The sequence below is a fragment of the Prionailurus viverrinus genome, chromosome D4 (assembly GCF_022837055.1).
Source record: "Prionailurus viverrinus isolate Anna chromosome D4, UM_Priviv_1.0, whole genome shotgun sequence".
Lineage (NCBI taxonomy): Eukaryota > Metazoa > Chordata > Mammalia > Carnivora > Felidae > Prionailurus > Prionailurus viverrinus.
In genome coordinates this window covers 80,103,187-80,115,911 of record NC_062573.1, presented here as the reverse complement: position 1 = coordinate 80,115,911, position 12,725 = coordinate 80,103,187, and the positions used below count along the sequence as shown (strand labels likewise).

The 12,725-nt window shown below is 41.9% G+C and overlaps 1 protein-coding gene across 11 annotated transcripts in view; it reads left to right on the top strand.

Annotated features, from left to right (window-relative positions):
* RFX3 (regulatory factor X3) overlaps nucleotides 1-12,725 on the top strand; it is a 288,688-nt gene that overhangs the window by 53,307 nt on the left and 222,656 nt on the right. For 6 of the 11 annotated variants that reach the window (XM_047830028.1, XM_047830019.1, XM_047830027.1 and 3 more), the window contains exon 2: nucleotides 133-206. The exons of the other annotated variants lie outside the window; for them this stretch is intronic. In XM_047830028.1, coding sequence (XP_047685984.1) covers nucleotides 173-206 — 34 coding nt within the window. In that variant the 5' untranslated portion in view covers nucleotides 133-172. The remainder of the gene's footprint in view (nucleotides 1-132; nucleotides 207-12,725) is intronic. 11 annotated transcript variants of the gene reach the window in all.

The window sequence follows — 12,725 nt, the reverse complement described above, 5'->3', positions numbered from 1 at the left end:
TGGTACGAAGACAGTTTAATTATATCAAACAATACATGTAATTTCCTTATTCTGGGAAAAGTGATGAAATTGAATTTTCTTACTGTTGATTTAAACAATCACTTAAAAATGAAATTCTCAATCTGTTTTCAGTCCCAGCACAGTTGAAGAATATAGCACAGTTGCATCTGTAATGATGGCTCACTCAACTGGGAACATCTCTCTGGGTGAGAATAAGTAATATTTTTAACGACCTCCGAGTAATTCCAATGTGGCATACCTTCTTTCCACCACAGATAACACACTGAAGTCCTAGATGTCTAGAGTGTTACAGAAATTAGCGTTATTAAGAGGTTACGTTGATTAAAACTGCATCTAATCTTGTGAGACTCTGGTTTTCTTAAGCAAGTTCTCTTGAACATTTCTAATGCTTTCTTATCTATCACTTTACTGGGGTATTCCAGGCATTTTTATTCCTAGTTTTTAAAACTGTTTTTAAGTGTGCGGTGCTATAGTGTTAACTCGATGCATATTTTTTTTTTTTAATTTTTTTTTTCAACGTTTATTTATTTTTGGGACAGAGAGAGACAGAGCATGAACGGGGGAGGGGCAGAGAGAGACAGACACAGAATCGGAAACAGGCTCCAGGCTCTGGGCCATCAGCCCAGAGCCTGACGCGGGGCTCGAACTCACGGACCGCGAGATCATGACCTGGCTGAAGTCGGACGCTCAACCGACTGTGCCACCCAGGCGCCCCTCGATGCATATTTTTTTACAACTGATCTCTAGAATTTTTCTTGTAAAACTGAAACTCTGTACGCATTGAAGAATGACTCCCCTTTAATTCTTCCCCTCAGCCCCTGACACCTACCAATCTACTTCCCGTTTCTTTGAGTTTGACAACTTTAGGTATCTCATATAAGTGGAATCATGCAGTGTCTGTGTTTTTGGTGACTGTCTCGTTTCATGTAGCCGAATGTCCTCAGGGTTTATCCATGTTGTAGCATGTGACAGGATTTCCTTCATTTTTAAGACTGTTAATAATGTTTCATTGTATGCGTATACCACATCTTCTTTATCCACACATCCACGGATGGGGATTTAGGTTGCCTCCACCTTTTGGCTATTGCGAATAATGCTGTAGTGAACATGGCTGTACAAGTTACCTCTTTGAGATCCTGTTTTCAGCTTTTTTGGGTGTATATCTGGAAGTGGGATTGCTTGATGATATATATGCTAATTCTATTTTTAATCTTTTGAGGAACCTCCATGCTGTTTTTCCTAATCACAGCACCAATTTACATTCCTACAAGTAGCGCACAAGCCTTTCAATTTTCCCACATCCTTGCCAACACTTGTTATTTTCTGTTTGTGTATTTTTTGTTTTGTTTTTAACAGCAGCCGTTCTAATCATTCCTAGGTGCTTGACTTACTGCTAGTCCTCTTTACTTCTGGAATTCATATGATACTACGTGAACACATTGCCACCTTAGAAGACAGAGCTAAGCTGCCTTTTTTTTTTTTTTTGATGTGTTTTCCTCTAGTTTCTAAAATGAATAACTTGCTTTAAAGGCGTCGTCAAGTAGTGATTACTATGACTGGATTGGCTCTGCCCTTGTTTCCAAGAAGGCCCTAAATGTTACATCTCTAGATGCGTTATTTCATTGTGTACCTAATGTGCTTCTTTGTGTCTGAACATTGGTTGTCTCTATTTCACTTGCCCTGCTGCATCTGCTTGTGAATCTTTCTGGCATCCATTCTCCACACATTTCTTGCCTAAGTGGAGTTGTATTGCCAAAAATTTGGCTTCAGTGCTGGTAGACCAGCTACCTCCCACTGCCCTATATTTGATGATCCTGTACAGATTATAGATGATGTTTGAGTATGTTCAAGACAACAGATGAAGTGCATATAATCCACCTAGTCCACACTGCTGTGTCAGTTTGAGCATTTCATGTTTTACAGGTATTTAGAGTGATTGGGACTCCAGTGTTGTTTCTAACCTGCCTTGGACACTTGCAGAGATTATACTGCCATGTCGTAAAATTGGGGGGTGGGGGGAAACACATTGAATCTGGGGATAGATCCGTATTGAAGTCTTGAGGCTGCCCCTAGGCTGACTTGCACCTCTAGAGATGTTTCTTACCCTCTCTGCGTCGGAAATCTCGTGTGTAAATTGGATAGTGGTACTTAACCTTTCATTTTGTTTTTGTGTTTTTTTTAAATTTATTTTTCAATATATGAAATTTATTGTCAAATTGGTTTCCATACAACACCCAGTGCTCATCCCAAAAGGTGCCCTCCTCTATACCCATCACCCTTAAGCTTTCATTTTAAAGGCGTTAACCTTAAAAACACAACCGCCAGTTCTTTACCGGCAAAAAATGGGTTTATTTGGGAAGAGCAGAGAATTGCAGTCTGGGAGCTACCAGCTGTCGTCAAACCATTGGCAAGTCTGGAGAACAAAAGGGAGATAGGGTCTTCTGTAGAGGCAAGGGGACTCGAGAGGGCTGTTAGAAACCAAAAGTCCCCTGCCATACACTGGGGGTCGCAAGTAGAGTGGCTTCTCAGTGGCCGGGTCGTGACTGTCTCTCATTGGCTGGACTGTTGCCAGGGCAGAAAAGGCTGGAATAGTGAGGTAGCTGCCTGCCAGGTCCGGTCTCTTCCTACTGTGGATTTGCAGTTGAAGAGGAGGGGCAGGGCCTGGGAGCTACCCCTGCTGACCTCCCAACTCCATCCTCAGTGAGGTTTCCTTCCGTTAATTTTCATAAAGGACTCATTGATGCTGTGAGCTTGTGTTTTTAGGAACCAAGGAGGCTATCAAGTTAGAATTTTCTTCTTCCAGTGAAGGGGCGGGGGGAATGGATTGTCATACCCCAGGGGTGTCTAAATGGCTCATATCTGACGGATGTCTTCTGATGAGTTTGATGTTCGTAGCTTGTCCATTAATTGAAAAAGTCATTTAAAACAGTCAGTCGTAAAAAAATGATGCCTACATCCCACTAACATTCTGTTGTATCTTAAATCACACACATAACAGACTGTCTTCTGGTTAGGACCCCGGCCTTTCCCAGTATCGTAGGTTTGCTGTGGGGAACCCGTCTCCCATTAATCTACATTCCTAACAAACCCTTTCCACTTTACACTTTCTTTAATGTAGATTTTAAAATTTAGAGAATTGAAAGGCACTGATTCTCAGAGTGTGGGTCCCAGGCCAGCTGCTCTACATAACATGAGAATTTTTTCTTAATGTTTTTCATGTTTATTTTTGAGAGAGAGAGAGACAGAGACAGAGACAGAGCAGGAGCAGGGCAGGGGCAGAGAGAGAGAAAGGGGGAGACATAGAATCTGAAGCAGGCTCCAGGCTCCAGGCTCCAAGCTGTCAGCACAGAGCCCAACATGGGGCTCGAACTCACGAACTGTGAGATCATGACCTGAGTGGAAGTCAGATGCTTAACTGACTGAACCACCCAGGTGCCCCAAGTTTTACTCGGGAATTTCTTAGTGTACAGATTTCTGGCTTCACCCCTTACCTCCTGATTCAGAAACCAAGGGACTGGGGCTAAGTTATCTGTTTTCACAAGGCCTCCACACTAAAATTTGAGAACCACCATTCTGTATTTTAGATTTTGCCCATTTTTCTATTTTTTACTTTTACCTATTTCAACAGCAAAGTGTGTAGTGACTTACCTCTAAGTCTTTCCTGAGCTTTTGATTTAGTTTCTAAAGATAGAACACTGTCGATTTTTGCTTTCATGGCTTATCTAATATTTAATTAGATTAGCTAATTACACTAACAATACCCCCCCCCCCCCATGAGGTTTTGGAACAAAATGGTGTTGGGAGTGCATACAACTCAGCTCTTGGTAGCAAACCTGTGAGGGGCGCCCCAGAGATGACTCTGCAGGCTGGGAGTTTTCAGCACGCCATGAGCATCTTTTACTACGGTTGGGGAGGAAGCGCAGGGTGTGGTGTCCTACATCTAAGTTGGGCAAATGAAGGTCGATCAAGAGAACTCCTACGTGTTTTTCCATCTAGGCTTCTCGACTTCCCTGGTCTGTTTATCTTTGTAGCCCTTGACTCAGTGTGTATGTTTTAGATTTTTGTTGGTTTGTAAGTAGTCCGTCTTTGCTAGATCTTGGAGCTTGAAGTTTGTCTTTCATAACTGACTCCTGTCTTTGGTCAGTCTTCCGGAGTAAACAGAGAACTCAGTGGTTCATAGGGAAGATGTGTGCCTGTTACTGTCGACACCAAACAGGAAACTGTGTAGCGGCTAATTCTGGGTAGAAAACAGATGGATTTGTTCTTCCCAGCCTGATACTAGCCTTGCTCTAGCTTAGAGTGCCTGCTGTGGTCTGGGGAAACCAGTCATATGTGGGAATAATTGGGTTCAACACGTCAGGACGGCCATTTGTGCCAACGTGCGAGGGAAATCTTTGCCCACCCTTGAGATGGTCAATGAGGGGTTAGATAAGTTGATCTGGAACCTGGCCTGCTGAATTGAAAACACTGCTCTTTGGCAACATTCTGGATGGAATTTTGATCGCGCTGCCTTGTTAGATGTAGGTTTTAATGATTTGTGTATTTTTAATCACATTGCCGGTCTCTTCTCACAAAGGGGCCAGGCCTAACGAGTCTGTCTACAAAAACTCTAGATCATCTTGTTCCTGCAGGAGTTGGGCCTCAGGATGCCCTCGAGACGTTAATAGAAGACTACCTAATGCAAAGAAAATAACTATTGCATAACAGCATCAGGACACGATAACAGGTGGCCAGTAAGACGCAGTGCTCCCAGCCCACTGAGGATGTTCAGCTATGGGTTTGATACTGGCTACTGTTCACTGTTCGGCGACACAGCCACCTGGTCGTTCCCCCAAGAGAGTAATGGCTGCCATAGATTTGATTTTGGAAAGTAGTGAATATTGCTGAAACGCTTAAGAGAGAATGAGGTTTTTGTGAGGATTAGGCTCTGGATCCACATACTTGACAGGCATAGCGTAAATTGTGAGTCTGTATTTAAATTCCACTTTGCCATCTAGAGAAGCATTTATAAAAGCAATGGAAATTGTAGTTTCATACAAAACTGAAGAAAAAGGAGAACAAAACATTACACGGAAAATAACAATTATCGAATAATTATTACATGTAATAATTATTTTGTATATACTATATTTAATATATATGATAATATAATATTTAATGTATAATAATTATTTTGAGTGGTAACCACAAGCTAGGAGTATCGATGTTGCATCATTTTACCATTATACAGCATCCCTCTAGAGTGTCACTCTCTAGGTTTTATGGATAGGAAAAATGGATTAAGAAAGCTGGCGACTTGCCCAAGGTCATTTGACTGGTGGGTGGTGGGGCTGGGATTTGAACTATAGTCTCTTTAACGCTAAAGCCCAGGCTTTTAAATACTGCTTTACACCTTAATATCCGGTGCTTTAATATTCCTGGCCTGCTTTCAGAAACTTCTCTCTTCCTGTCAATTCCAGAGATAACATTCAATAACTTGACAACAGTGACCTTTCTAAACAAATAAAGAGTGTTACAGAACCAGATGGCCCAAGATTATATTTTATTTTTCTGGCTCAAAATAAATTGCTTGCTCTAAGACTGATAAAGTCCAAAAAAGACCCTCTGTGTCCCAAGACTTCATCAGGCCACATGGCCAGCCAGTGCCCTTTATCATGAGCCAGTCACAAGTACAGAGCCTTATGTCTTTATAGTATAATTTAGATTAGGGCCTAATGAAAGGGCACGAAGCTGCTTGGCTAAATGAGATCATTCTGGCCTTCAGTAATGGCAGTGCATTCGGGTAGAAAGAGTCTGAGGAATTAAAGACAGAGAGGCAGCACCACTGTCTGTCCTGTTAAGTGGACGTACACGAAGAGAAGGCTGATTTATAATTTAACAAGCTTCCAAATTAGGCCTCTTTTTTTCTCTTGGTTTTGAAGTAGGATCTTCCTGATAATTAGAAATCTTCTTCTTGATCATTCAAGTCCGGGTGGGGATCTTTTTGACTGGCCTAGACAAATATGATTAGAAAATAAAATCTATATTGTGAACAGAAGTCACCGTATCACACATAAGCAATGCCTTCGTGAGCTCAATTATACTCGGTGAAGTTCAGGTTTAGAGAGACCAGGTTACACGGGGTAGGCACAGAGATGTCTCAAAGCTATGTTTCAAAGAGCCAACCGGTAACTGACAATGAAATATAACAACAGAAGAAACGGTGGGCTCTGGAGACAGGAGGCCGGGGCTTCAGACTTGGCTTTGCCATCCTTTGTGAGGATCCTTGAGCAAGTGATATGAATTCTCTGAGTCTCCATTTTCTCATTTGGAAAATGGGGCCGGAATTGTATTACTTGCCTCATTTCATTACAGGCTGGTTCTGAGAACCAACGAGGGAGGATGTGACAAAGTAATGGTGATGGACAAATGAATGCTGTTGTTCTGGTAGCCTCTGGCACATGGTGGCAACTGTCCTGAGGTGTGAGGAGGACAGACCTGCATTTGGAATTGCTCTGTCATTTATAGTTTGGTGATTCAGGCCAGGTTGCCACAATCTTCTTGAGCCTCATTTCCCTCACCTATATAAGATAATAATCCCTCTCACCAAGTTGTGAGAATGATGTTAGCAGGGATACTGTTTTTAAGTTTTTAGAAAACAGTGATCAAGTAGGAATTATAATGTTATCTTGAACAGATTTCGGAAAATTAGAAAAGAAAGAGCCAGAGGCTTCTTACCTGTTCCCGAATATCTTAGCAAGATAAATAACCCAAAGAATATTAGCATGTTAGCGCTAGAAGGACCCGTGAAGACCATCTATCTTCCCCTCCTTATTTTAAGACAAAGGGCCACCCCCTAATCATATTTCTGTCATTTCTGCCATGTTTGCGTGCATACAGAATAACACTGTCACCAGCATCATTAATTGTAAAGGATGTCAGCCGTCTCTCAATCTTGATAGATGCAGATTTCTAGAAATGTGAAGCCAGAGAAGAATTCTGCTGGGAGGTAGTCTCATGTTGTGAAAAGAACCTGGGCTTTGTTGTCAAAAGTTGAGATGGAGTCTTGATTCTGTCACTTGCTAGTTTTGGACAGTGAGAACTGTACTTAGTTTTTGGCAGGTTAGTTACTTAACTAAACTTCCTTACCTACACGATAGGCCACGTCTGTATACCTTAGCCATCTTCCTATGTGATTCTTGGGATTTGAGATAGTTTGCTTTTTATCTTCTTGATACTAATGGTTCTTGACTTTTTCTCCTGGTCTCCAATAGCGATTCCTTCAGATTTCAAGGAGGGGTTGTGGAACATCAGAATCTTGGAGTTGTGAGTCAGCTGTAGTTAGAAATAGTTTTCTGTTTAAGGCGGGTTTAGGGATTTATGTATGGAGCTATCATTTAAAAAAAAAATTTTTTTAATGTTTATTTATTTTTGAGACAGACAGAGACAGAGCATGAATGGGGGAGGGGCAGAGAGAGAGGGAGACACAGAATCGGAAGCAGGCTCCAGGCTCTGAGCCATCAGCCCAGAGCCTGATGCGGGGCTTGAACTCACAAACCGTGAGATCGTGACCTGAGCTGAAGTCGGACGCTCAACCGACTGAGCCACCCAGGCGCCCCGGAGCTATCATTTTTAAAACTATAATTGTGTGAGGCCATTTCTCAAATTTTTATCTTCCGTTATTGAGTGCGTTTCAATTTGTCTGTGTTTTGCATATATTAGGGGTTACATGTGTTTAAAAGTGCATCAGAAAGCTAAATAGGCAGTTTTTAAAATGTGAAATTGTAAACTACTCCTAAGTATACTTGTGTGAGAAGGACTCTTCTAAAGAAAATAGCAGAAAATAATGTTTATCACTGGAAAACTCTGAGAGCAAATGCAGGGGATATTTGCATTCCTCATCACGAATAATGATCTTTGCATACTTTTAGGAGCACGTTGTTAGGAGATACCATAGTTTATGTACTAATGATAATAGGTTTATTTGTCTTTGACTTCTTAAGAATGTTCTTTTAGTTCTTATTTGATAGTCTAGAAATATGCAAGTTGGTCCTTAAATCTGAAAAGAGAAAATTCAAGACCAACTAGTTATTCCTTGTAGATTCTAATAGGACTGGACAGGAGAAAGGAAGCTTGGGAACTAAAGACAATAACGTACAAACGAGAAGCCCATGAGCCAGTGTGAATTTTCTGTCACTTGTCAGCATTTCTTTTTTTTTTTAAGTTTTATTTATTTACTCATTTCGAGAGGGAGTGTATGCACATGCAGAAGCACAAGTGCAGGGAAGCGACAGAGAGACAGAGAGAGAGAAAGAGAGAGGGAGAATCCCAAGCAAGCTCTGCATTGTCAATGTGGAGCCTGACCCTGGCTCGATGTCACTGTGAGATCATGACCTGAGTCGAAATCAAGAGTCGAACACTTAACCCACTGAGCCACCCAGGCGCCCCACTTATCAGCATTTCAACTTTGGACTGTGTTTCTCTTTTTCTCTTTTGTTAATTAAATAAATGGACTTCTTCCTTGATCGTCAGTGACATAATTTCATTGTAACCAAGAAGTCTGTGGGCTTTCAGTTGAATTTTCTAAGTATCATAGCTATTAATAGGAATTTGTGTGGTGAGGCTTTACATCTGTCTAAATTTTGGCTATACTAATTAGAGAATGGATATTACGGAAACCTGGCAGTTTTTTGAAATATTAAATTGGTTGCGAAAAGGGATACAGACGTGTAGTTTTACAGTTTTTCAACTTGTTTTTACGTTGTCCTTCGGAATGTTTAATATTTTGTAATGAAATTATGGGGGGTTTTTTTTGGTGCAAAAAAGAAAACAATCAGGCAAAAATATGATATGAGAACCGTTTTCAGTTGTCCAAGGCTAATGTTGATTTAAATAGGTCTGGGTCTTCATGGTTGACAGCTACAGATAATTAGCTTTTTCTTCCCTAACAAAGAAAGCAAATGGAGCTGCAAGACATTCATTGCCTTTTCTGTCATCATAATAATAACGTATGTATTTAACTTCTGCAGTTCCTTAAATTGATTTAGTGCTGAGCTGCCTACGTTACATGTAAGAGCAGTGACAGGTGAGAGTTGCGGCGCCTATTTGCGAGGCGAACGCGAGCTGTGATTGACGGCAGAGTTCCCCTCCACACGAAATAGCAGTGTTTGGAGCGCAGAAAGGGCCAGATACATAATTCTTAAAATGGCAGAGCAGATTCACAAAGTGAATTTTAAAATGCGACCGCCGCTCAGCGTGTTTGAGCGCTGCTGTTCCCGGCTCGGGGGGAGGGACCCAGATGGCCAGAATCCCACCTGACTCCTGAAGAGGAGGAAAGTTCCTTCTAAGCATATTAATGTTTGTCATTTGAGACTGATACTTCCAAATTAGAGATCCATTTATGGCTTCGAATCCAGTAACTGAACGTTTCCTCCAGCTGTAAACGATTCACCTTAATTGAAGAAGCCAACTAATCCATCTATTCAGACGAGGGTTTAAAGACGATAAATCCGGGTATTCTAAGTGAGAATATCCACTTTCTCATGTCTGAGGGATCCTCTCTGGAAAGGTATTCCCATAAGGCTCGATGGTCTCCTTTGGTCAGAGAGCGGCTAAGTGTGATCAGCTTTCAAAAGTGCTCAAGATGCACTGCGATTCCTTTGTTCCTGTGACACATGCCCAGAAGCTATGGTTGAAAAGACTCTTGGTGATTGCTGTTGAATAATGCTCTGTGATGAGCTCCGAAAACGCTGGTCTTCCCATTATGCCAGGGAAGTGCTTTATGTTTTGGCGACACCTCCTCCTGTGTCTGTGGGGTCGACGGGGAGCTCCTGTCCCTGTGCGTTGGCAGCCTCTACTGGCCGTCCCAAAGAGCAGCACTGACCTCTGCTCTGTTTGCTCCAGGCTGGATGGGATTTCACTGAGGCTCAGCTCTCCCTCCCTTGGTCCTAACTCTCTTAGTTATCCCCTTTTAAAGACTACTTGATGTGTGGGGTATCGACTTACAGCTCTTAAGGAGCTACTCGTCCAGTGTTCTTGTCCCTTAACTAATATCATAGTTGAATGGAATTCTTGAGAATCTTGGGGGAATTTAAAAATGGAACCCTGCCCTGAGAAATAATTTCTAAGAGGTAAGATAGGTTTTATCTTTTTATAGATTTTAAAATACTTTCTTAGTTGCACGCCTTTGGGCGTTTACTTGGGATTGGCAGATAATCCCGATGCCCTGAAAGAAAGCCTCGACTCAATGATAGATTTAATTAAACAGGTAATATTTGCTAATTCTTTAGATTCAGGTGTACCAACTATTTTTAAAGGTTTCTAGACAATGGGCATAAACTCTTACTGGGCTTTATAAATATGGATACCTCTGAGAGTTGGTGGAGGGTCTAGAGTTTATAAGTACAGACAATTAACGAATATCTGTACATAAAATATCCAGTAGGGGTAAACTCTGGGTATTTGTTTTAAGGGGGTTGAGGCTCATAATGTTTGACCTAATATCTTGGTGTTTGGGCATCATTTGACAACAGTAACTAATTTCCTCTACAAAATGGATCTATTTATTGACATTTCAATTTTATTTGCGGCTCTCCTGGTCTCCTCGTTATCTTTTGAGTCTCTTGGCATTTTCAAACAAGTGAGTCTTCTTAAACAGCCCACGAATGATAACTTTCATTCCTATTGTTCCCACCGTCTGTGGATTATTATGGGAGAGTACTAGTTCCTCTCCTCGCTTCTTTGTTCTTTGCCTTCTACTTCAACCCATACAGCCTGAGCATATGTATTTAACTAAAACATTGCTTTGATCACATCTCCCTCCCTCCTTCCCTCCCTCCCTCCCTCCCTCCCTCCCTCCCTTGATAATTTTTTATCTTAGAAAAAGAAGACTGCCACTGGGAGAAGGGCAGAGGGAAAGAGAAGCAGGCTCCATACTTAGTGCAGAGCCCAATGCGGGGCTTGATCCCACAACCCTGGGATTATAACCTGAGCTGAAATCGAGAGTTGGACACTCAACTGACTGAGCCACCCAGGCGCCCCTATTTATTTTATTTAAAAATTTTTTAAAAGTGTATTTATTTTTAGAGAGAGGGTGGGGAGGGATAGAGAGAGAGAGAGAGAGAGAGAGAGAGAGAGAGAGAGAATCCCAAGCAGGCTCCCCACCAGCAGCGTGGAGCCCAATGCGGGGCTCAAACTCATGAACTGTGACATCATGACCTGAGCCAAACCCAAGAATCAGACACTTAACCAACTGAGCCACCCAAGTGCCCCTATCATAAAAATTTTTTAAATTGGGCTTCTTGCCCAATGTGGGGCTCGAACTCATAACCCTGAGATTAAGAGTCGCACGATCTACCACCTGAGCCAGCCCAGGCACCCCTCACGATCACACTTAAAAAACAAAAAGAGGTATTGTTTTCTTGGCTAGAGGAGCTGAGTGGTATAGAAGACAGAGAAAGAAAAGAGCACTGGGCTTTTTTGCCCTGGCTTTGGCTGTGTTACCTTAAGTGTAAGAATGTGCCTTCCTAGGCCTTTTGTTTCTCCATTCTATAAAGTCATTTGTTGTGATGATTGGTTGAGATAATGAATGTGAAATTGCCATTACTTTACCACTACAGGGTAAAAAGACCAAAGTCCTAAATCTAGAATTTCTTTCCAAACAGCTCCATTTTTGTACTATGCCTGGCGTTTAATAATAATTGAATCCTATCTTTCCAACCTTATCTTGTACTCGTCTCTAATCTTCCAGTTCCGGTAAGGAGTCTGTACTTGCTCCAGTGAAAATGTTGCTCACATAGTCATTCACATCTCTGTCAGTCTCAGGCTCGTTCATTTTTTCGAACCCTTTGTTCAGGAATGGTCAAATCTCTCCTATCTCATTCCGTCCCCTTTGGTTTCTTTTTAGCCATGGCAATCTTGGTGTCTTTACTGCTCACTGTTCTACTTTGGCATATACAGTATCCTGGTTCTTAGTAGAAGTGTCCAGGTTGGAGGCCTTTTCTTCCCAGGTGTACTGTAAGCTCCTGGAATACAGGAATAATAGCTTTGATTTTGTAGTTACTCGTTAAGGATGTTTTAATGGGGCTTGTAATATATCCAAGTTGCCGTATTGTTAAGTAATGGTTTATATTGTATTTGCCAGCAGATAAAGTTTAGAACAAGGATTGGCAGGTAGTTAAATGTGGGATACTATGATTCTGACAGATCACTGATAATCTGACTTACAGGGTAAAGTCTCCAGAGTATAAAGCCTTTGGGGAAGGTCTTCCTCTGGAAAGGAATGGCCTATGTATTATCAGTTAAAGAGTCTTCTATTTTAATAAAGCATCCTTTAAAATATATATACCTAGGAGCTTCATTGAGCATCTGACCCTTGATTTTGGCTCAGGTCATAATCCCAGGGTCATGGGATTGAGCCCTATGTTGGGCTCTGTGCTGAGTGTGGAGTCTGCTTGGGATTCATTCTTTCTCTCTCTCTCTCTCTCCCTCCCTCTCTCTCTCTCTCTCTCTCTCTCTCTCTCCCCCTCTCTCTCTCCCTCTCTCTCTCTCTCTGCCTCTCTCTCTCTCTCTCTCTCTCTCTCTCTCCCTCTCCCTCTCCCCCCCCCCTTCTCTCCCCCTCTCCCTTCTCCTCTCCCTCTCTGTCTCCCTCTCTCTCCCACTCAGGTGCACACATACTCTCTTTAAAAAAAAATAAAATATATATAGATACCTTAATTAGTAAGCGG